This window comes from Apteryx mantelli, chromosome Z, assembly GCF_036417845.1.
Source record: "Apteryx mantelli isolate bAptMan1 chromosome Z, bAptMan1.hap1, whole genome shotgun sequence".
In the NCBI taxonomy this organism is placed as follows: Eukaryota; Metazoa; Chordata; class Aves; order Apterygiformes; family Apterygidae; genus Apteryx; species Apteryx mantelli.
This window is the reverse complement of record NC_090020.1, coordinates 74,196,871-74,221,475: the sequence shown is the minus strand read 5'-3', so window position 1 is coordinate 74,221,475 and position 24,605 is coordinate 74,196,871. Positions and strand designations below refer to the sequence as shown.

At 41.2% G+C, this 24,605-nt stretch overlaps 1 protein-coding gene across 2 annotated transcripts in view; it reads left to right on the top strand.

Annotated features, from left to right (window-relative positions):
• Positions 1–24,605, top strand: part of RAI14 (retinoic acid induced 14) — a 100,243-nt gene that overhangs the window by 3,453 nt on the left and 72,185 nt on the right. For both annotated transcript variants that reach the window (XM_067316101.1, XM_067316100.1), the window contains exon 2: positions 5,785–5,876. In XM_067316101.1, coding sequence (XP_067172202.1) covers positions 5,841–5,876 — 36 coding nt within the window. In that variant the 5' untranslated portion in view covers positions 5,785–5,840. The remainder of the gene's footprint in view (positions 1–5,784; positions 5,877–24,605) is intronic.

Here is a 24,605-nt window from a genome sequence, read left to right as displayed (position 1 = left end):
AGTGTTCTGCCTTAGGCTATTTCAGAATATGCATCCATAAAGTAGTGCATTTGTCTCTTTTTAGATTTAAGGTTGCATCTGTACAGATTCTTTTGTTTGCTGATTCTGAGGAGCAATTAGTTGAATGGTTGATACAAAATATTATGAAGGGAGTAAGTATAAACAAGTTATTAGCTGTTGTTATTCATGTGGGCTTCTCCTTTGGAAACTGGCATTTCACAAGTGGAACTCAGCGTCACTTTTCCTCTGTTTCTATTTGTAGCTGGATGCTTCAGTTCCAGTCTAGCCCTACTGGACTAAGCACTGGACATGGAAGAGTCTTCAGAGCAGCAACGTATCTTATGTGCAGTCAAACCAAAGAATATGGTCTAAGAATTGAGGGGCACACAAGGGGGGGCCTTTTTGTTTTAGAGATGGGAAGTTGAAAGCAGAGAAAGACTGCAGTATGACCCAGTTCATGCAGCCAGTCTTGTCTCTTTTACTGTGTTCTTCAGTGAGCTGGATGTATGTTGACAGACACTTCCCGACAAAAGAACTGGAGTAAGAACAGAGTAAAGTTTAAGCATAATGAGTGGATGACAAATTTCCTTGGACTGCACTTCAGCTAGAATTTTGCCTGGAGTGCTGTCTAATATGCCCAGTAAACAAATCAGAGCAATGTCACATTTTGCTTTTTTTCCTCTAATCTTCTGTAATTCAGTGTGTCTAAGGCCTTGTTGATACAACGTCTCTCCTAGTTGTCTAAAACTGTTTTGAAAAACAATTTTTAATGCACTGTACCTATCCGTGCATCAACAGTCTTGCATAGGTTTGTGTTAGTTTTGTGATGTTCGCAGAGGCTTGTACTGTTGTAACTGAATTCATTAAAATGAGGATGATATTCAAAATGTGCAAAATGTTTAAGAGGAAGTGTAAGTGTAGAGAGTTGATGCACAGCATACTGGAGGAAGGAGTGATAGGAATGTATAGATTTGTTAGTGATGCTATATCTATGGAGATCTAGCATTTGTGCTCAAATGCTTAGATTTGTACAGTTCAGCACATCCTTGCTAATGATTTGTGAATATACAGAGGGATTGGACTAAGTTACCCAAGGCTATAGTTAGCTGCTCTCTCTGATGTCCCATTCTGTTTCGAATGGGATTAACTCTCCATAAATCACTCCCATTCTTGTATAGTACTTGGGCTGCACAGTGCATTTCTTAGTGTCTTTTCATTAGTAAGTAACAGTAGATTAACCAAGCCAGGAATTATTTGTCTTTATAGATAGCATTAAGTTTAAAACAATTTTGTTCATTTGACCCTTCCTATGAGAGGAGGAAGAGTTACTCGAGACGGAAAAACTGAGCTATGCTGACAGAGCGGGGAGGTGTTCCCATTGCTTTTGGTCAGGCAATGCATGCTTCTCTGCTTTGGCCTGAGAGGTAGTGAGAGAAATATGCTCAGCTGGATGGAAATGAGAAAGTAGTCAAACATGAAGTGCTGGGTGGATTTTTCAGGATGGCATTGGCTTGCTGGGCAAAGGCTAATGCCTCCAGGTGGCCCGATGGCTTGGGCAGTGGTGCGAAGGAGAAGCTCGGGTTCGGGTGTGCTCTTGGTATTGGTTAGTAGGTCAGGAGAGCTCGAGCATGTGAAGCATTTGACAAGCTGGGTACTGAAGGTGAGCAGAACAGTCACTAGTACTGTGGGTGCCTCTGTCTGCAGCGCTAGCTGCCACAGGGGCTTGTTCTCTTGAGTCAGAGCAGGGCTTGTAACTCAGAAGGAAAATGATCATCCAGATAACAAATGATGATGTAGTATTGAGAGAGAGGAGACCTCTGGGGGCCCTTATTTTCCTCTGTGAGAGTAAGTGTGTTCGTGCAAAGGAGATGTAAATGTATGGCAGCAATAGTGCTCCTTCACCTCCCCGCCCCCCCTTAATGTTGCCAGATCTTGCATTGAGTCTCTAGTTCTTCTTTGTAAGGTCATAAGGTGAAAAAAATTGTTTGAGGTGGTTTGGGGGCAGGGGGGACGATGGATGGACAAGGAGGAAGGGAAAATGAGTTAGCCTTATGAATGATGCTTTGCTGCAGAAGTGTTGTCCAAGAAGGAGGCTTCTGAAAGAGTTGCAAGACCTCTAACACCTAAAATTAATCAAATTCAGTGTACCCTCATCAGTAATGGGAAACTGTCATTGGCATGAACAGTATGCATAGCATATCCTAAGGCAGTTTTACTGTTGCTTCACTGGATCTTTGGTCATTCAAGGATTTAATTATAGTGTTGTCTGAAAGACCTTGCTCTGATTTTAATGCAACTTAATGAAAGGAAAAACTGTGCCAGTGTGGCTGTTTACTGTGGTTTGAACAAATCTTACTGTAAATCAACGGGGGAGATTGTCCTAAGCCGCCTCCTCTCATTAAACCTAAAGATTGTATTGTATATTAAAACACAGCCTCAATGAAATTATTGAGGCTGAAGATTACCACCATTTCAATGCCTCTTGTCTTAACAAAATAGGCTTACCTAGAGATGTTTTCTGTGGCTTGTATTCCTGAAAGCTATTTCTTAATAATAAGCAGAAGGGAGATGACGTGGAGGACTAGATATTTAATTTTGGAGCTAATGGTTAAAAGCATGTGATCAGCATTAGCTGTTGAGCATCTCCAGAGTTAAGCACTTCTCCACTGCTAACTTGCTGCAGCTACAAAATGATAGTACTCAGTATTTTTTTTATCACAGTTGTTCTGAAAGGAGAGAAGTGCCACTATTGGTACACACTGCTTCTTGTTAGTGCCTGTGGTTCATTGCAGAAATGCTGTTTTGAACTGTCTGGATTCTCCCTAGTGAACTCCTAGTAGTTGTTTTCTATCTTGTGAAAAGAGGAGTGTATTAATGGCACTTCCTTTTTTCTCCCTCTGGCAAGTGAACGCTTGTCATAAAGCTCTGCTGAATCAGGATGCTGACCTCTTTTTGCATCAATTCCAATAATTACACCCTCTGAGAGGTGACTTCCTCTTCTAAAAACAGTGCCAAGAGAAGGCAGCCCTTACTGCTTCGCAGGTTTTTATCTCTGCTGCTGAAGGATTATGAGCCTTGTGATGCGCAGGCTGTAATCTTCATGTTTGTGTTGAACTGTCTCATATGGAAAAGATACAGATGTGACCCGCACACTAAACCCAGGAATGCTGTTTTTTCTGTGCTTGTGCATGCTTTTTTAATTATGCTGCAGATTTAAGTTTCGAATTTAACATATAAAATGCGCTTACGTAAGAGGTGAAGTATCTTGTGGGGAAAAATAATAAGTTGGCCTCTAAGAGAAATACAGCTCACCTCACTTCTGCCTTTCCAAAAAGGGGAAAATGATAGTAGCCTACTAGAAGTGCTTGCAACAGTTTTTAATTAGACTGTGTTATGAATTCCTCATATTAGACAGTCTAACTTTTGCACCTCTTCCGTGTGTATATCTGCAAGAAATTGTTATCTCTCACGTAAACCTGTAGTTCAGTACTTTATCTTTCACAGGAGCTATAACAAATATTTCATTCATAGGAGCCAGAAATGCCAGGGGGAAGCAGGGAAAGAAGACAACCTGTAGAAGAAAATTCCTTGGCAATCTGTATTTGGGGAAAAATTTCTTGTTTTCAATTCCACGCCCTTCCCCATATAGAAGCATTTGCTTATATTCTTTTTTAAATGATCCAATTAAACTGGTTACCTTTTTTTTAAGTCAGATATGTTTAACTTTTAAAATAAAAAGTCCTGTTAACTTTTGGGCACTGTGGAACATTGTGTGATGTTTCTCGGTTCTTAAACTTCCTTTTAATTTTTTTTTAATTTTTTTTTTTGCAATAGTCTTAAAAACAGTTTGCTTTTTTGCCTTTAGCTGTAGTGTATAAAGAAGGCCAGATATGTGTAATGGCTTTTGTCATGTCTGTACCCTGGCATTTCTGGTCTTTCCAATGCTCATCATCCTTGGTGTTGCTAGAGAACAAGTTAGGAGATTATGGAGCTCTTGCTGAGGTTCATGCTCCTTTCCAGTGAAGGTTAAACAGCTGTTGTGGTTTCACACACAACACAAAGAAAATTGAAATGACTTTAGAATGACTACTAAACTGGACCTAGAGGCATTTAATTAGATTCAGTGATATTTTAACAGCCCATCCAGAGCACCTATTGCAGGTCTGCACTGTGGAAAATGTATTCCTGTGGATGTAGTGTGTGGAGCTGTCTGTTTGTTTGGGGTTTTTTGGTGGGGGAGAAACCTATTTGTATGCGTCTTAAATGGTTGTCCTATAACTATAGGGTTGTATTAAATGACGTGTTTACTTAGCACTAATTGCTATTCCTGAATGGTGCTCAGTGTTGTATTACTGGAAGCGTTCATATATATGCTATCGAGACAGTACTATGTAATAGCATTTTAAATGCTAGCTCATAGTAGAGTGATCATGTACAACATAACAACTTGCTTCATAATAATGTGGTACTTTGTTATGAAACAGTTGAATTTCAGTTTGCTTGTCAAATCTACTATCTTTGCTTAATCTACTGTTTCTGAAGAGTGATGAGAAATTTTAGAGACCCAGCATGACCTATTTGAATTTTATGTCCCAGTCCTCATTTCAGTTACTTATTTATCTGGCTAGACTCATAATATGTTTCTCTTTTTTTTTCTAGGGTGGAGGGAAGACATTTATACAGTTGAACATCCTTTACCTTAAACTGTTTCTTCAGCAGGAACTTGTGTAGCATCTAAAACCCCTAAATGAGAGGGGCTGGCTATTCCAGTGAACACATGGGAAACACGCTGTAAAAACAGGCATTTGGAATGTTTCTATCTAGATGGCTTTGCCTAGTCCAGAAGTATCTTGCTTTTGGTTTTTCCTACTATGCTTTAGGAAGAAACACATCGCCGTACTGCTTTCGCATTCTGTTCCCAGTCACGTTTGGCTCGGGGTGGTAGTACTTTGTATGTGGGGGCTTTCTGGAGGAAGCTTTGCTCTAGGTGCTGGCTTCTTGCTTCTCTGTGAGAGCTTGTGGCTTGTCTGTAAAGTTTGTTGTATATGTTTGTGCAACTGCTGCTTTTCCCCATTTGCAAGGGAGGAAGGGGGAGCACGGCTGCTGTTTGTGATAGCGGATTGTCAAATTAAGAACAGCTGTGATGCTGAGAATATGCATACAGTTTCTTATGGGGAAGAGTATAAAACACTGCTTCCGGTGATAACCTCTGTTCTTGCTCGGATGGTCCCTCTGCCCCGCTGTGTTGAGCTGTACTAGTAGTATCTGCGCGTGCATACTTTGGAACTCGCTGGTTAGTGCTTACGCTTGCATATAAAACAGCAGTGGGTACTTCAGCTACCCAGTGCAGACCCACAGCTGTGGGATGGTGAAGTTTTAATTGAATGAGATGGCATACTTTCTTTTCCACTTTTCCCACCTTACAAGAGGCTTCCCTGACACTAATGCTGAAATAGGCTGTAGCTAGAGAAAGGTGCTGCACCATGTATGAATGTGTCGGTGATCTACTTATATGAAGGAGATAGCTAGTATAACATGGTACACTTTTAAATCTTTGGTAAAGGCTTGCTCTGTTCTTCTGTGGTCATACTTAGGCTTACTTCAACTTGCTTTTAAGTTTGGAGAAAAAAGAAATTTCTCTTATTGTTTGTCTTAATCTTTTTTTGAGCTTGAGGGCTAAAACCTCCAAGGGCTACATAGGTATGCAAATTCAGTTCAGGCTTGGCTCCCAGTGAACTGAATGATATCAAGTGGAAATCTTATTTTCCTTTCTTTTTTGTTTAGATATTGAAGAAGGATAAAAAGCTCCTCAAAGATTTGGAAGGTTGAATGTGATCAACATGAAGAGCTTAAAAGCAAAGTTCAGGAAGAGTGACGTAAGTATTTCTGCTCAGTTTGACTGCTGGTTTGCATGCTGGAAACAAGTTCCTCACTCCCACCTTGATAAGGTTGTAGGTTAATGAATTACAGAGAAGAATAACTTTTTCCAAGCACAAAAGCAATGGCTGAGTACAGTACATAGTAGGCTGTTTTTGTTTTGGAATGCAATTCTGTTATGCAATCTAATAGTATTTGGCCACCTTGCTCCCTTGTTGGAATAGCTGAATCATGCATACGTGTATGGGATCTGCTGATCTTCTGTCAGATTGTACTCCCGCTCAGACTGAAACTTTGTTCCAGGTGCAGGGTTAAGTCTAGTAAGGACTTTACTGCCCATATTTTTGTCCAAGCATAGTACTGTTCTTATCAGTGTGATGTTTGAGCACTTAACGAAAGCCTCCCCAGGCTGCGGCAGAGTTCCTTTGTTAGCAGGACTTTAGGAATGAGCCGTGCAATTAAGGCTTATGTGTGGCCTATCAATTCCAGTGCGACAGGAGAGGTGGATGTGAGGCTTGATCAGTCAGGACAAGAGACAAAAGTATGACAGTCTTACAGTAGACAATTTAAACTGTATTTGGAGAGAGACCAAGCTGCACTTCATGTTCTGATTCTTGCTAATGGTAGTATCAGTGGATACCCAGGCTTGAATTTATGCATAATTCCCTTGGACCAGTGGGACTGCTGTAGGCTTATACAGCTTTTACTATATACCTCACTGCTGCTTGTCATGTCTTGCAGGAGGTGGTGGCAGCAACTGGAAGCATGTTAGTGAATATGTGTCTGTTGCACACTTGGCAGAAGAAAGTCAGTGTGTGTTGCATCATAACTAGATAAGGTTATAAGGAGATGATGTGCTAAAAGCACAGAACTGCGCCTGATGCCAATGCAAGCCTGGGATGCTCTAGTCCAGTCCTGTCCTCTTCTTTCTCCTCCTACTGCTGTTCATTCCAGCTTCTTGCCTTGCACTAATGCTGATGCTCACTTGATAGTGCTATGAGCAGTCAGTGAAACATGTGGCTTTGATGTGTTTACTCTGATGTGTTGAATTAACTTCTCAGATTTTGGGTGTAATTAGTAACAAATCTCTGTCATCCCTGACGAATGGGACGTTTCATCCTTCTGTAAATCTACGTGCCGCTTTGAAAGAAGTGATGTATTGTTGTTTGTCATGGACAGATTCCCACAGGAACAGCTGTGTTTGGTGAAGGTGCGTTAGGCTTGAAATGGAGGGTTTTTAGAAGCTTTCATGTTTGGGAAAATCATTATACACCGTGCTCAGTAGTGCAAACTGCACTTTGATGTAAAGGTGGTCTCATGGCACGCTGTTAGAGAGGTGTCTTTAGTCAGCTTGTAATGCCCTTTTGTGATGTGATCTGCAGATGTGCTGATTGCTGCTTAGAATGTTTTCTGAGCTACAGGTTAGCATTTGGTGCAGGCAAATGCTATATTGTCATCTTAGCAGCAGCACTGGTGGGGGCTCTATTCCTTCAGCTCAGCAAAAGCTCTTTCTAAAAAGACCTGTTCTTTAACCAAGCTAAATGTCAACCAACCTTTGAGAGCTGAGTGAAGCGCACTGAACGATTTCAGCAATGTTTGGCTTTTGCCAGTCACCAGACTGAGACAGCATGTTCATTGTACTGGAGTCCAAAGAAAAGGATAAAAAAAAGTCTCATACCGAAAGCGCATTTCATGCTATCCAGCATTTAAAGGTCTTTAGTGCAGCCTTAGTGTGTTTAACTTCACTAGGCTTCCAAAATCTCCTGCTTTTTCTGGGATGGAGAACTGGACTGGAAGTAACAGATTTATTTTCCACAATCATTTTCTTCTACATGTATCAAATCCTAGGTAATTTTGGTTTGTACCTTATGCCACTTCACAACAAAACCCCCAAACACATCCCAAGCTTCTGGTTGTGTCTCACCTGAGTGTGCCACTCAGTTTAGTCCGGAATTGCGTATTTCGTAGTCAGAAAATGTTGTTGCTGTTCTTGAGTAGCGGCAATGGCTGTTTCCATTCACCCACACCAGTAAAACATTTTATGGGCATCTGCTTGAATAAAGAGACAGTCCCTTGGCTAAGGTGTGAACACACTTGGTGTTATGGAACTTAGGTGTGCCTGTGTGTTAGGATGACTTCATTCACACTTTTGTGCTAGTTGGCTGGGCTGCTGCTGTAGAGCAAAGGCTAAGTGACATGCGTGATGCAACTAGATCTTGCTGTAACTAGTCCACCCACTGTTATAAATTGCATGGGATTGCTTATCCCGTACTTACCCTTTTTAACTCCCTCACACCTCTTTGCAAAACCAAAAGGAGGCTGAAAATAATTGCCGTTTTGATATACTAGTTCTGCAGTCTACTAGTTGGAGACAAAGTTGACCACAAAGGATTTTTCAGATACTTAAAATTTAGGTATGTAGCTCTGAGAGCACAGCAGTCTAAATTCATGACAGTCTGCCTACCCTGTGTTGAAGCCAAACCTTAAGGGCGTAATTCAAAGCAGCCAACAGGAGCTGTTCTACATTTTGTGCAAGATAAGCAAGGAAAACTGTCCTTTTCTTACTTCTCTTTAGTTTCCAAAAGCTGCCCTTAGCTATGATTTGTGAGAAGGAGGAGATGGTTTAAATTGGAATTAGTTGTATTTGTATCGTAGTGTATAAAACATTAACTGCTTTTGGGATGGGGATAAGGATAAGGTCAGCAGGGATGGGGGCCTCTCCTTTTCACCTCCACCCTCTCCCCTCTGTTGCTTTCTGGAGGAAAACTTTAATGTCTTGTTTTGCAGAACTGAAGGTGTCTTAGGGGAGGGAGTATACCTTTCTTTCTAGCCACACTGTTAGCATTAAAAAAAAGGGAACGAGGAGAGGAGTGAGATTAAGTCTTCAAGGAGTGCGTGGGAAGTAGAAATTACTGAAACACTTCTCTAGCAGCAAGGCTCATAACATAAAACTATATGCTAAAATGAAGACCAGTTAAGCAACTTCACCCATATATTAAAGCTCTCTAAGCTTTTCTAGAGCAGCTGAATTCAAAGTGGGCTCAACTGCTGATATTCATGCATGTATTTATGTGTTCCTGCTGTGGGCTTTTAATTTGGTGCTATAGCTACACCAGTCTTACAGCTTCCGAAAGGAATGGCTCTGCTCGCTTTTCTCTTACCGCTGCTGACAATGCAGCCATGCAACACTGTGGTTGTGGTGGTATTTGTCTGACCCCCACAGTGAGTCAGTTCAGGGACATAAAGCAGCAGAAAATTATTTTGTGGGGTTAGTTTTAGCTGGTTAACTCCCTACTCTGTCTCACTGTGGGGTCTGCTCTGAGAGGCACGGCGAGAGGAGGAGCAGCAGCAGCAGCAGCAGGACTTCCCTTTCTGCAGCTGTTCGCTTGGCTTTGCTGCATTGTCAAATCAGGGCTTCAGATTATTGGCCTACAAAGCACAGGGGTGGGCATGCCAGGGAAGGAGTTACAGGAACACATAAGGCTGCTGATTCTGATGTTCAGCAGAACTGGTGTAGTCCACAGCTGAGATAGATGGGAGCGTGACTCTTGTGGCTCTGAACTGGGAGAAATGAAGGCGAAAGGTTTTGCTGCTCAGCTCCCCTTTACCTTACCCAATTCCTTCTCTGTGTGCACAAGCAGCCCTGTTAACTGAGAAAATCTCTTTCCCTTGGCACGTTTAATCATTGTGAAATCCTTCCTGGGAGTGACTGTTGCCATGTGAACGTGTGTATTTGGAGTGGAGGAGTGGGATGTATTGCTCTGTCATAAATAGGTATCGTCAAAGCATGATGTGTAGTTACAGGAGCATGTATGTTGTCTAGAAATCTATGAACAGGACGCCCAGGAGGGAGCAAATGCTGGGACTGGAAGCTCAGTATTGGATACGCACACTTCAGAAATTTGTAGGCAGAAACTGCACTGCCTTCTCGACAAGCATCCAGTCTCCTTTTCTGCCTCAGAAGCTTTATTTTCTCCTCTTGTTTCTCACCTCTTGCTCCTCATTATGAAACTTAAAACCTACTCTTGGTAACACCTAAGAGCTGGGGACCTGAAAGGATGACTATTTTAATTGTTGCTATGCACTGTTACATGCAGCACTTGAAAAAGTCAGTATAATAGTATCAGGAACTACCACTTTAGAGCTTCAATTTGTTTATGGGCAGTTTATTTACATGATAGAGAATGAACATCTCTAAACCATCAAGACAGATTCTTCACTGCCTTAGCTTGAAAAAGTAGGATTTGAAATAATTTAAAAAAAAAATAGTGCTACTGATGTCTGATTGGGCTTCTTAATAGTTATTAATATTTGAAGACCTGAATGTTTTTTGTAATAACTAATCAGTTTGTGGTCTGACTTCAAAGGCATCTAGATACTTAAAGAGGCAGGTGAGTGCCGGGTGGATTTTCAAATGTGTGAAAGTATCAAACCTGTCTAAACATGTTCTGTCTGCTGCTTAAATATGACAAGATGCTCACCTACATTTTTAGGCACCTACACACATTTAAATATCTAGCTCTTTGATACTAAGATATGGTAAGTACCTAGGTGATCTGTGTAGGCAGATTTGTTTTTAACTGTGTTCTTATCCCCGTAGAAAAGGGATACTGTATGAAGGCTATGGTGAGTTGGATTGTTTCTCGCTTTCAGCCTTAAATCCTTGCTTGCAGCCTTAGATCTGTGGGCAGTAACTGAAAGAGTTTTGGGACCATTTTCTGGATATACTTGAAGATCAGCTGATAAACATATTTCTTGCCGTTTGACAACAGAACAGTTTGTTTTTTTTTTCCCCTCATTGCTATTTTGTTGACTGGGTAAGGGGCAGATTAGAATTGGGTTTTGTTTCCAAATACCTTCAACATTAATAATATTCAAGTGGTTTTAAAATTGAAAATTGACTATGCAGTTCAGTGTAAGAAGTAGCTTTTGTCAGAAGTAGAGCCAAAGGAGGCTGGGATTTCCCAGTGCTAATTGCCAGCTCAAACTTCTGGTATTTCTGGAAATGCCTATTCCTTTACTAGCAAATGGGGGAGGGAAATTTTGCATTTTTCATGATTTTTTTTTTTTTGCTTTTTGGTCTGTGATGTAGGCATTGTTCCATAAATCTCAAAATGTGGGGGAGTTAGGTATGTTGCAGTATAAAATATTTCAGTTTTAATCCAGAGGCTCTCCTAATTAAGGCTTGGCAATTCTTTGTAATGCCCGATGTTCTAACTAGTAGGCTTCTATTCCACAGTTTTAAGGAATAAAATGCTATGTGGGGGTCTGGAACAAGAGATTGCTGGGTTACATTCCATTGAAATCGCTATGTTCCCATGTGCTCTGGGAGTGAACATGTGGGAGAAAAAACTTGGGTGGGGCAACTTTAAAAATAATAAAGCAGAATCTCTTTTACACAGATCTTAAATTCTTTTATCCACTCAAAGCTACAATTAGCCTAAAAGGGAACATGGGATTGTTAAAAAATTGCACTATCCACCCTATGTACACGTACTATTTTCTTTCAAGCTAATTGTGACAAAAAAGCACATACAGAGTTCGCTGTGGCTTAAAAGTGAAATAGCAATGTTGTCTGACCACTTTATCCAATTATTTAGAAAGTGAGCTGCTGAAACTTGCTTTTATTTGGGTGTCCTGCTTTTATCGGGTATTGAATTAAATAAACCTGAAACGGATTGTCATTGCCTTAGCTTTCTTTCAGTTTACTGTGTCCTTCAGTAACAGTTTCGGGTTTTGCTATACGGTGTGTAGGGAGAGAATTTATCTCTGGAACGTATAGGATGTCCTCAACCACTTCCTTTCGGAAAAGGAGGATCTATGTTCTTCCTCTTGGAACAAGTGACACAGCTCCTGCTTCTGCCTCCCTCCGTCGGGAGAGAAGGGAGGGCTCTGACTGCCACCCCATCTTCCGCTCGGGAGCTATTTGGCTTCGTGCCTCCAGTTCTGGACAGCGTAACGCTCTGCTCTCGTCAGCTCGCTCTCCCAGGCAAAGCTTAAGTGCTTTGCGCAGAGAAGCGGTTAAATATACTCTCCGAGTCCTATGGTGGATAGAGTAGGACCTGCTGCCTGTTGCAGTCAGTTCCATGAGAATTTCTTGCCATCAGATAGTGTCTTTTCTTCATAACGGGCAATAAGAACATGCTTAGAGTACTTTTAAAGTTCTTATTCAGGTGAACTGTAATTCTGGCACCCTTGATCCTCCATGAGGTGGCCCATCTCAACCCCCTCAGGGGTGAGGTGTAGCATCTCTTTTACTGATGGAGGAAAAATGTAATGGAGAAGGTAAGTAAAGACCGAGAGACATAAAGGAAGGGGGAAATGGTGCTTTAAAAAAAAAAAAAAAAGTGGTAGGGAGGAGGGTCAGCTGAAGCCGTAGGGCAAGAGTTCAGTTTTGCTCCTGGCTGTTGTGGGATGCCTGCTGATCTGCTAGTTCAGGAAGGGGGAGAACAGAGCCTGGGCAGAGCTCTGATATGAGGCCAGATAACTTACAGATATTCTAGAAAGAACCTTCAATATCTCCAAATAGTTGGGAGAGAAAGGGAAGGGAATAAGTCAAATGAGAAGTGTGCTGTAATGTTTGAAATTATAGTAGAGGAACCTGTGTTGGAGTTGGCTTGCTTTGAATAAACACACGGTTATTTCCTAAAACAGGATTATAGTTTGGGATATAGTAGAGAACATCTTGGTTGGGTTCCCAGCCAGACTTTGTCAGTCTCTGTCTGCAGTGTCAGCTGCAAATTCACGATTCCTTTGTCCGGATCAACCCCCACATCTGTTTTCAGATGTGGTTAGTCAAGGCAAAAGTTTCAGCCTATTACTGTACCATAAGTCTGAGGGTATACCATTAAGTAGTTGAGGACCCAATTGTGCACAGAAAAGTATGAAGATCACTCCAGTGGAAAGTTGCAGCTTCTTCCTGCTTATCTCAATAGTGCTGCTAGTAAGAGAAATTTCATCTGACCTTTATAGGGATTGGATTCTGCTGCTGCTTTTTGGGGGGATATTGAGCTGGAAAGCTTGTCTGTTTTCTTCCAGTTATCATTTGGCCTAATAAAGCCTCTTCATACAAGCCTTTTCTCTTGGGATCCATGACAGCACTACAGTGTAGCTGTGTCTTCTCATTTTTTTCCTCCAGTTGTTTTGGAAGGAAGGAGGAGGATCTAATGAGTCGATGCCACACTTAAGACTCCTGATAGGCAGTGGAGAGTAGGATTTCCTGCATAGCAAGAACCCCCTGACAGTTCAGAGACAGCTAGAGTGACTGTGTTGCCCACTTGAGTCTAGCAGGTTATATTAGACTCATCTCCCTGAAAACAAATAAACTTCTCAGCTGGTCCTAAAGCCAGTTAGCAGCATCTACATGGCAGAGTGCTTGAGGAAATAAATCCTATAGACCCGGTATTGGCTGCACACAGGACTGTCTCTGGGGTGTCTGCCTCTTGCAGCAGTATTGATCCATAGATTGAGCTGATCGTGGACAGTTGCAAACTTGATCAGCCAGCCTGTAGATAAGTGGTGGTGGTGTGTTGCAAGTGCAACTCCATTAAACCCAGTGCTTGACTGAGCTGGGAGAAGCTTTGGGACTGAATGAGTGCCAGATCAAACCTGCAGGGCTGTTCTCGGGCATCCACTTGCAGTTCCTCAGTCCTTTTGCTAGTACGTGCACTCCTCTGAGCTCTGCTTTCCACAGCTCTGTTCGTCCCGGAGCCCATGCCCTAAGGAAATGACACGGCACTCCTGCACTGCTGTAGCTTCCCCCTCCAGCCACGCTTGTGCCCCACATTACCTGAGGAATATTATGTCCTGTTATCACTGGTCCTGGAGTCATGTTCTTGCCACCACAGAATGACATGGGGGCTAATGATACTCCCATAAATACAGGTCGAGGAAAAGGAAAGTTGTCTCTTTTCCCCAGTCTGCCCAGGCCTCTCAACTTCGTTACTCCAGTCTCGTCCTTGCATTCCCTCCCATCTAGAGCCGAAGGAAGGGTCGGAGGCTGTGTGAAAGGAAAGATATATCGATTAGTTACTGGTCAGCCACAAACTGGTTTGTGCCACCAGCTTGAGCAGTGCCTGGCAAGCTGAAAGCTTTGAATCTGCGTTCTGGGCATGTGGAGAGTGGACCAAACTGCCCAGGCAGCTGGTTTGGCCACCCTCATGTAATCCCTCCTTGAAAGGAAGGAATACATGCCAAACCTTTGCAGAGATGATGAGGGACCCTCCCATTACAAATTTTTTTAAATGGAGTTAAATCCTGTAATGTTAGGGCAATAGTTTACAAAATCGTATGGGATAAATGAATGCAGATGGATTAGAATGTGAAAGTATCTGCTTTGTTGACAGTTCATTTCTCAATAAAGTATCAAGATTAAGTAGCATAAAATGGGGGTGGGAAGGAAGAAGAATGGCAAATTGGCATATACAAACTGGAAAAAAACAGTATTTTTAAATACATTGGTAACAAGAAAGGAATTTTTGTTGTGTAGAAACGTCTTTTGTGTCCGTTTAAATAGAGCACACAAGTTCAAAGGCCTAAGTTTGGAAGAGCTGCAAAAAGCCATTGTAATTTTTTTCATTTATTTGCTTATCTTTAATAAGATTTAAATGTAAAATAAATTTAAAATATGATAAATGAGCTGCCTGTGTTCTTATTGTGGTACACTATATCCTTGCTCTTCCTTTTTGGCACCACTCAGCTGTATCTGATTTAAAAAAAAAGAGGGGGGGGGGAGAAAAGAAAAAGAATTATTTCTGCCCAGCTCTCAAAGTTGTCAGTGTTAAAACACATGCAAAGGAAGGGATTTAGTGACTAGTCCGGTCTTTGTGTTTGAAGAGTGAGGCCTCTTGTCTTTACCAAGAACAAAAAGACATTTCTGTGAATAGACATTGTTGTATTAACTACAGAATAAAACATTATTTATACATTTTATTTTATTGGAGATTTGAGCCTATTTTATTTGAGATTTCATCCTAAGCTTATATTTTGGGACCCTATGACTGGTACAAGCAGAAAGAAACGTTAAAGAGTTTATCAGGCTGAAATATATGTAGTATGTGTCTTATTCCAGCAGCACTTACTTTACTCTTCAAGAAGCTGCTCCAATTGCTTGCAATCCAGGCAAATGCCCAGCTGGACCTAGCGTTAGAGATATGTCAAGCCCTTTTCTGCTCCCTCACTTGCCCCATTTACATCTCCTTGAGTTTCATGCTATGCTTGTTCTGAGGATCCAGGAAACTAAAGCAGAGAGGAGAATGAGGGCAACAGTGGCAGCTCTTCCCAGGAAGTACTCTGCGATTAGTAAGAGTTTGGACGGTTGGACTTTCAGCACTTGACTGAAGGTGCCTTTTTCTTGTTCAAAGGTTTAGTTGCTGAGGAACTGTGTGAGGCAAGCAGAGGGAATGAGGATGAAGAGGGATTCCTGTGTTGTGGTTGTGTGAGAGAGTTGCTGTTTTTTCAGCCCAGGTGCAAGGAGGGGCTTTCTGTGGGCTGAAGGGTGATTTGTTGGCTAAGGTGAGGTTGACGGCTGATGTTTTTGCTTGACTGTGTTAGCTGCATTGATTAAGGGGGTGTTTAAAAACTTAAGATCTGTGTGGGGAAAAACAAAGTTGGAATGAATAGAAGGCTGAAAGCTAACAACAAGCCATATTTTAGCTAGTGAGAAAAAGCTATAATGCTGCAGTGTTTGCCTTACTGTTAGGACAGTATGTATGTATATATACAGCTCTGTGGTACAGATGTTTTAGGAACAACTGCTCAACATTTATTAACAGAGCATCTAATTCCATTAAATTTTGAAATAGTACAAATTTTTAATATATTGCTTTATTGTAAATTGCAGCAAAGCTGCTAATTTCCAGCCATTCATATTTTACTCTAATGTGGTTGTGTAAATATTAAAAACTCAAGTGGACAAGGTCCTGAGCAGCATGCTCTAGCTGACCCTGCTTTTAGCAGGGCAGATGAACAAGACAATCTCCAGAGGTCCCTTCCAAACTCAACCCTTTTGTGATTCTGTACAAAGATTAGTATCTGGAAATGCACCTTGTAGAAAGCTTGTAATTATGTTCATACTTACGAAAGATACAAAATGTTCCTTAAGAAGAAAAAAAAAAATGTAGAGGTATGTTATCCTACATGGTTCTTAGCTGCCTGAAGAGAACTTGAGGCTTACCCCCAGGAAAAGCTATGTTCTCATTGCCCATCTGTAAGTTATATAGCTACCTGGACTTGTGTAGTCACTCTGACATGTGACAAGCTATTTAATGAGCTGTTTTCCTAATTTTAGGTCTAGATTCTCTAAAAGTAGCTGTAGACTTCAGCTTTAGTAAATACTGTTGCCCAGTACCATCTGGGGAAAGCCACTGTGGCTGAACATCTTTTAACTACAGCTGCAGGATATCTTTATCCCTTAGATTTGTAGTTTGTATTGCTGTGTATTCTTATTACAGGTACTCTTCTTTTCCTACCTTTTGCTTGCTACATGGCTTTATACTTTACCTTGAAGTAGAAGTTTTTTGTGTAGGAACCTCCTTCAGTGCTGTTCTTGTGTCACACCTAACACTAGGGCTGCTTGATCCTGTTCGGATTTTGGGAGGTGATATAATACAACTAGCGACACTCAATAATCTGGAACTCAGGCTAGGCTTATGCTGTATAGCTGTCTGAGAAGTCTTAGCCTGTAGGTACGCTGCAGGTACATATCTCAGATGGGTTGTACAGTTAGCTGTCCGGACCACTTGCACTGAGTTGAGTGATTAGGATGATGACAGAAGCAAAGGTGTTTTCGTAACTTTGCAAATAATGTGGTTACAGTGCATATGTATGTATCTGACATACCCATTTTGCTCTGTTTGCAGGTGCATACTTCTTTTCTTTCATCTTTGCTTCTTTTGCTGTGGGTAGTGGAAACCTCTTAGAAGTTTTGTAAACTTGGGTAACCTGTCTGCTTATCCAGAGACTGAAACAGTGCCCTTGGAAGTCTGAAGAAAGACTACAGTCTCCTGGACTGAGCTTTGAATCAAAAACCAAAATAAAATCCTGGCTTTGTGGAAGCAAATGACAGAGCTTCAGTGTGACTTAGATTTCACCCACAGCTAGCATAGAAGTACATGTAGCAACCGGAGATACTCAGTCTGGCTAGTTATCCAATAGCAGCTTCTTGTTTGGGTCTGGATTTTTGTTTTTGTTTTTTTGTGGGGAGGGAGCAGTGGTTGCTTGCTGATAGGACGTGATTCTGTGCAACAGGAGCAATGGCAATCCGTCAGTGACCTTGCACTTCTGACGTGAGAGCTTGTGAGCAATTTCATTGCACACCCTAACTGCAAACAGATCGCTGCATTTTCAAAGTGGAGGAAGCTGCATCATGCCCAAGCACCATATTAATCATTAAGAAAACCTATATGGTAGGTCAGTGAGGAGAGGCTACTGCACTGTAAGATTCGTGTCTTCGGTTGCTCTGCCTTGGCTGCTGCTTGTTGACATGCACTTAACAGGGAGAGACATTGTCAAGTATAGTAGTGAAATCAGATTTTAAATTATAAATCTGTATGCAGCCAGTTTAATAAGAGAAGATGGGAATTGGTGGGAGATGGTGATTTGTGAAAACAGGTTTAGAAGCTGTTTAATCTGTAAATGTATACTTGATTTGGAGGTTAATTCTTAAAGGCCTTCATAATATGCTTGGTCAACCAAGTTACTTCTGTGCATTTATCAGGGGAGGAAGCTGGCTTTTTTTCTGTGATTGTTCTGGCTATGGCTAAAGGGATTTGAACAGGGTATCATGTGCTTATGCCTTCCATAGCAGTTTGAGAAGGACTGCAAGTTCCAGCTATCTCAGAGCATGTGTCACTGGCTTCACTGACGCAGCATGCTATCTTAAGCTGCTGGGTGAGATTTGTGTGGGCTTTTTGTTTGCCCATCCAGTTATGTTCCTGTCCCACTTCTCTTGGTACAAAAACTTTATTTTGCTGCATTTGTCTCACAACTGTCTCGCATCGCACATCAATGTGTGATGACAAGTGCAACAAGCGGTGGGAGCATATCCTTGCAGTTACACTGGAATAGGTGTTGCGATGGTGCTTATGTGTGCAAAGCACCGTACAACAAGAAGCTGGTGTTGGGCAGCTCTCTTTCTGCAGTAGCAAATACCACTTCTTAATGCCTGTGTTGTTTGCTTGTAAACTTGAAGTTGCGCAGGGTGTTTTGTTTTTGTTGTTCTTAGTGTAGGTTCCTTGTTTGCAAGCCAGGTCTCGCTTCAGCTGTATTGCTGCACTGGTTAGTTAGCATGTCCTGCTCTCAAGAGAGAGGTTGTATCATCCATGTGTTTGTGAGGACTGTCAGCTCAGATTAATGTCAGCCAAAGTTTCTTGAAACTTTGCTGTTGTGGTACACTTCAGCTCTCTCCATTTTTTCAGATGATGGTAAGATGCACAAACTCAGGTAAAGGCTGGATTTTGTTATCATGTTTGTGAGTAGCATTGCTTTTCTTAGAGGATCATCTGAGGGTGGAAATAGGTTTCTGTAATGCTTGCTATAATACGATGCAGCGAATGGGATGTTGCAGACATAAGCATTGTGTGAAGAAACAGCTACAGGTAAGGTTTTGCAGGCCTGTTAAGTGTAACCGTCAGTTTCTGTTATATTGACTAGTGCTTTGGGGTAATACATTGTTTGGGTTTATTTATTCATTTTTAAGTGTGGATAGCTGTACCCACCAAACCTGCTTTATTATTATTTTTTTTTAGGCTAGCAGGGGGACCAGAGGATTATCCTGTAGAAATAGAAGTTCGTTTCTAGGCTCTTGTCGTTCACTGACTGATTGCACAATTTTGGGCAAATGAGCAACTATGCCTGTTGTTTCAGCCTGTAAAATGAATAGTAGCTACTTTGTTTAGTTGTGCAGTGTTGTTGAATGGAAGGCACAAAATCCAGTCTTGGGTTTTCTGATGTGAGATTAAATGGAAGAAGAGTAGGTGAGTGTTCTTCAGGGACCAGGAAGGCAAGTTTTGTGAGTTAACATGTAGCTGAAATGTACTTGGCATCTTTTACTGTTTTTCTTCTGGTAGCATAAGAATGTAATTGTTCTGCCATGGTGTATTTTTCCCAATCCATACAAGGGAGTTACCATGCCTGGAATTTAGATTTATAATCTGCTTTGTTTTTTTCTAATGTATCCTGATATTTTTAGGTTAAGGTCAAGTCACTCTATAATTTATTCTTGAAATGCTAAGTTGCCCCTTTCCTGTAATGGTGACTGAGGTTGTGTCCGTCTATAAACTAACAGAAAAGAAGTCTGCTACCTAAAAACAATACATAAATATTACTTAATGATAGATTCCTTCCTGTTCTTCTGCAATAGTAATTCTTGCACTCATTCCCCTTTCTCAACTCTTGGACAATTCTCATAGATTTAATGACTGCATTCAAGGTGGGTTTTTCATCTTCTTTGATTTACGCTTCTGGTTTTTGACACTAATCGTTATTGTTTTCACTTTTTATCAGACCTGCATCATTGGTCTGTAAATTATCTATACAGTGCTTAGTAGCTCCAGTTTTATGAATGTAGTATGGTTTCAGTGGCTCTCTTTACACACATCACACACAGTTATGAAGTTAAGATCTTTGACAGAAGAAAAACAAATGAACAGTTTTAAGTAGGTTGTGCGTGCATTGAAGGGGGGAGAAACAAACTTAGTACAGCCCCCTTAGAAGAAGGGGAATGGGTGCTGTAAATCTTACTGTAGGAATTGAATTGAGCTCCTAGGTGAACACCATGAGAACTGCCAAGCTAGTGCAGCAAAGGAAGGCAAGGTCAGGAGAGTAACCTAGAACTGGAAGGAGGACTCAGCCCCTTGTCTTCCAGTGCAGGTTTCTGTAATCTTGTGCAGGTACTCACTATCCCGCTTTCACATCTTTAAAATGGGGGCAGGAGGGAAGGATAGGAATATTTTTATGTCATAATAAAGGTGGATAAATCAGTAATTCTGCAACGCTCAAATACTATGGTAGCATAGGCGCTGTATAACCCCCTTGAAATAGAGACAGCCGACTTCCACCCTGCCCAGCTTTACTTCTCTCTCAGCTCTACACAGGTTGAGCCTCCTCAGGCTGCCCTGTGTGCTGGCCTGTGTGCGCCTGTTCTTGGAAACTTCTGTCTCTTGAGTTTCCTGCTGTTAAAATCTGTGGGTAGGTAGCTGAGGTGCTGCTGTTGCACACTGCTGAAGATGACCTTTCTTGCACGGAGCTTTGAGTTTGTCCCAAATATGCATGGTAGGACTGCATGAGGAGGTTTGGATGGGCGCTTCCATCGGCAAGATTCAGGGAGTGATTTTAAATGCAGAAGCCATAAATGGCCCTGATGATAGTCTCCTTTAGTGACCTTTTATGTAAGGTAGGGGATCTTTGTTTCTGGTGGGAAGGTGCTCAGGATCTTGTAGGATCAGATCTTTTATTAACATACGTTACTAGCTTGGTTATTTTCATAGGTTTGCTCCCAGTTTGCATCACTGCATGATCAGTCTGGCCTAAAATGTGCCTCTTCCTCCATTTTCAGCGCGTGTGGGATTTTGGATGAATTGTCAGTTTTCACACACACACAGCTGAAATGCATCCTTTTTTCAAGTATGTTTGAGTAATCCATAGTGATTAAGCAAAACAAGTAGGAAAGAATGTGATCTTGCTATATGCCATGATTATAATGACCCCCTCTTTGAAATAAATCGGTTGTTTGTCAAAAGACTCATGTCTGCATAAGCACACGGCATTGCTGCAGACAGGAAATGCCCTAGTCTGTTGACCTCGTCTCCCAGGGAAAATCAAAGCTCTCATTAAATTAAAAAAAAAAAAAAAAAAAACCCAACTCATCTTAGTTGGAGACAAAGGCAATAATATGTATAACTTTTTTTTTTTAGTTTATGAATGTGCAATTTGATATTTAAATTGTGTTTAACTTTTTTTTTTAATGCAGCTGAAAAGAGTGAGGTCAGATATATTTTCTTAGGGCTATATTACACTCTACAAGGGTGAACAGGAAATGGTTTAAAGGAATGCCAAGAAGCCCCTATTCCCTAACCAATTCCCTTGTCTTCTTTCAGCCAGCTTTATTTCATATTGAATGCTTCAGCTGCTGTGAACATTTCTGGGCTGAGAACAGGGAAGGTTTTGGTGTGTTCTTAACTTGCATCACCCAAGTTCCTTTGCCTGAAATTTAAAGAAAAAAACTGAGAGGATTTTAAATACAGCTGTGTACACGCCTAGAGTAGGGAAATTAGAATGTTGCTGTGCACATCTGACCTGTTAGGAGTGTTACCTTCCTAATAGAAGAAGTAGTGATAGTTTAATGAAATGAGAATATTCACAGTAATTCACAATTATTGCCACTGTTCTTTTTGCACTTTGGATTTATGCAGTGCAAGCCCCATTTATTCACTTCTCCCTGAATTTCAATTTTTTTTCTGTTTCTAGACTTTTTTTTTTTGAAACAGTATAATCAGTCAATTCTGCCGCAAAAGGAAAAAAAGTCTAACAAATTGAAAAAAACCCTTAAATATATGCCAAATCCATGCATTTATGAGCTCTGTGTGTGTACATGTATGTTTTCTTTATGAAGTGTTTCTCTACAGTATATTCATTGAGATAGTTAAGACTACATTTATATCTCCTTGCTGGCTTTGTTTATTGTCTTGAGTATCCAGTTATGATACACAAGGAAACACCTCCTTGTAGAAAAGAGAAATTGGATGTAACCATTCCAAAGAGCTGCAGGGAAAAGCTTCCTTTCTGGAGGTGCAGTGACCTGTATGTAGCTTAGCCTTGGATTTGCTGATGTTCATTGTTGAGGTTAACTGTTGAGGTCCCACTCTGATGGGAAGGTCACTTGCTAGAGCAAGACATCTCTTTCTTAGGCTTCGAGCTGGTGTAATGAGCACTGACTTAACACCTGGCTTCTGGTCTAAAAGCTCATAAAATTTCTTCATAGCCAATGTGGCTGTTTATTAGTGGTGTAAGCGATAGTTGCACCTCTTGCTCTGCTAATATAGCAAACCCTGCAGGTATTCACTGCCTTTCCCAGAACGTTGCCATACAGAGCTTCCAGGACTACAACAGCAATGCACTAAATTCCTTCATAGTGAGTATGTGTGTGTGTGTAGTTTTTATAGTCTTGTCTCTTTATGAGTCATTTCAAACACATACACGTAAATGTAAGTTCCAAAACCAACCTACTGCTTATCTTAAAATATCCTTAAATAGTCACATTAGACATTATCCTGCACTTTTTCAGACTTGGATATCGACCCAAGCTGTCTGAAGTATGACAAAACTAGATAAGCTGAGTGAGTAGTGTTGGGACACTTTCAGGAGTTTAAACTTACTAATATTTGGCTCCTGTCTTATTCAGAAGACACAGTTGTAATTTCTTTTATAGCTGTTGAGCACAATGATTCAATTTCCCAGAGTTCAGAAGCTTTGCGGACTGCCTGCTTAGATGATCTCTTTTAACAGTGTTTATAGAAGTCAGAAATATTTACACAACAGTAATTATTAAAAAGAAGTGGGAGCCCTGCTTATGAAATCCAACACCTATAACAATAATTAACATTACATGCCTTCCACCCAACCATTCAATATGCTGAGAATCTACAATTAGGACTGAACGCCTGCTACAGGACATCAAAACCTTGTTGTTGAATACTGTAACTCATTAGGCCTGTGGACAGGACCTAATAATGAAATTACAGGGTCTTTTCAAATGTGTCTGACACTCGTCGTAATACTAGACTTGGTCAGTTTTCTGTGCAATTAATCCTTATCGAATTTTTGTGATTTGATGCAACTTTGAGGTGTATAGGGAGATTCTCAAAATTGTGTAACTTGTGTGTCGTCTCCCTCCTGCCTCTGCAGTTCTGTTCTGTTTTGCTTCTTCCCGGGCTGATTTGGGAGGGGAAGGTGTTGAGAGAGGAGGCAGCCTACAGTTTCTCTTCCCACTTCAGGACTGCTCTGGCAAAATCTGCATTTGAGACCTTAACTGGATCTTTAACATTGCTTGCCTCCTGCAGAGGTGGGGAGGTCATTTCAGTTATTTATTTATTCATTTTTATGTGGGAAGAGGGTTGGGATGTTTGAGACTGTCTGCCACTGCTGAGCCCTGGCAAAAAGTTCCTTGGCTGGAAGCAAAGCAAACAAACAAAAACAAAAAAAAAGAAAAGCCGAAAGAAAAGAAATACATCTATCAACATGGAGCCTGAGTTTTATTTAAAATGAGGAAATAGGAGTTTGCAGTTGACATAAATATTATCCACGTTCTATTCCTTGTTTGGGCTTTAGCTGATAGTGGGTGGAATTCTGAAGTATTTCAAGCTAAACTGATTTCTGAAGACACTAGTTTGGGAGAGACAACTACCATCAGCCTAGGCCACCATTGTCCTAGAGAAGCTTTGAGGATGTTTTGGGCATTCCTTCATGTGGCTTTCTCATGCTGCCCTTGGGGCACTGTGCTTACCAATAGATTGGAGTTGTCGTTACTGCTATAATGAAAAGCATCATTACTAAGCCATGCCTTCTTCCCTGTTTCCATAACCCTTTGCTGTTTCCCACAAGCTTATTATGTGCTTGTACTGCAAAGAGCTAGTACTGGCCCAGGATCCTGCTACGCTTAGTGCTGTCGTTTTTTATTGCCCCTTCTTGCCCTTGCAGTTTGAGGAGTTTTCCTCTGGTGAAGGTTCATTCTAAAATGAAAGGCGCATTTCTCTCTCATAAACTATCACATACTGCTGATCATACCTAAAAGAAACACCGTACTCTTTTTATGGAGTAGCGGGTAAACATAATTCATATTATGTAGACTTGCCTGGAACACTAATAAATTCCAGTCACCCAAGCTGATGAAAGACGCACATTATCTGTTTCTGGCAAGAGTTGCAGTGCATCTAATTAGGCCCAACTTTAGAACATTGCATTTCATGAGCAAAGTTAATTACAGTGTTCTCTCTCTTTGTTACAAGAAAGCCTAGTGGCAGAGAAAATCAACAGTTGATATTAATTTGTGTTCTCTTACTTAACGCTTAACTGTCTCAGTCTTCTAGTATGTAAGCTTGTCGGACCTGCCAGGTGCTGCAGTTGCTGGAGAAAACAGATTTCAGCTGGTGAGAATGACAGGAAGAGGATCTTATTTCCAATAGTTGAAAGCAGTGTGATTAACTGTGTAGTAGTCATGCAATTCTCCATCTTCAGTGACTCAAGAGAGTGAGTGTTTTTAAGGGGGTAAATCACTGATTTTATATGCAAGATGATGAGATAGAGTTCCTGCTGTAGGTGCTAAAGTACAAAACACATTCCTTTAGAGATCTCCCTTACCTCTGTCTTTGATCCCCAAATTAAACCTCCTTTCTCAGTAAAGAGTCTACCTAATTTATGTTGTAAATATAACTACAAAGTCTGTAAAAGCTGTAAGAAAATAAAACAGCCTTTTTAAGAAACATCATATGATTTTGCAGTGTTTCTTGAGATTGGGCAGGTTTTTTTCTTTAACATTCCTTTGTGAGCAGCAGAACTAGCGAAGTCTGGCCTCCCTGTGTAGTTTGTCTTGTGTTCCTTCTCCACTTCATCACAGTACCTGCGGTTTTCCCGCTCTGTGGTCTTCAGTGTCTGCCCCTTCCACTCCGTCTCCGACGTACACGTAGAGACAGCTCCTTCGTGTGTCCCCCATGTGCCCGCTGGGTGTCCAGCAG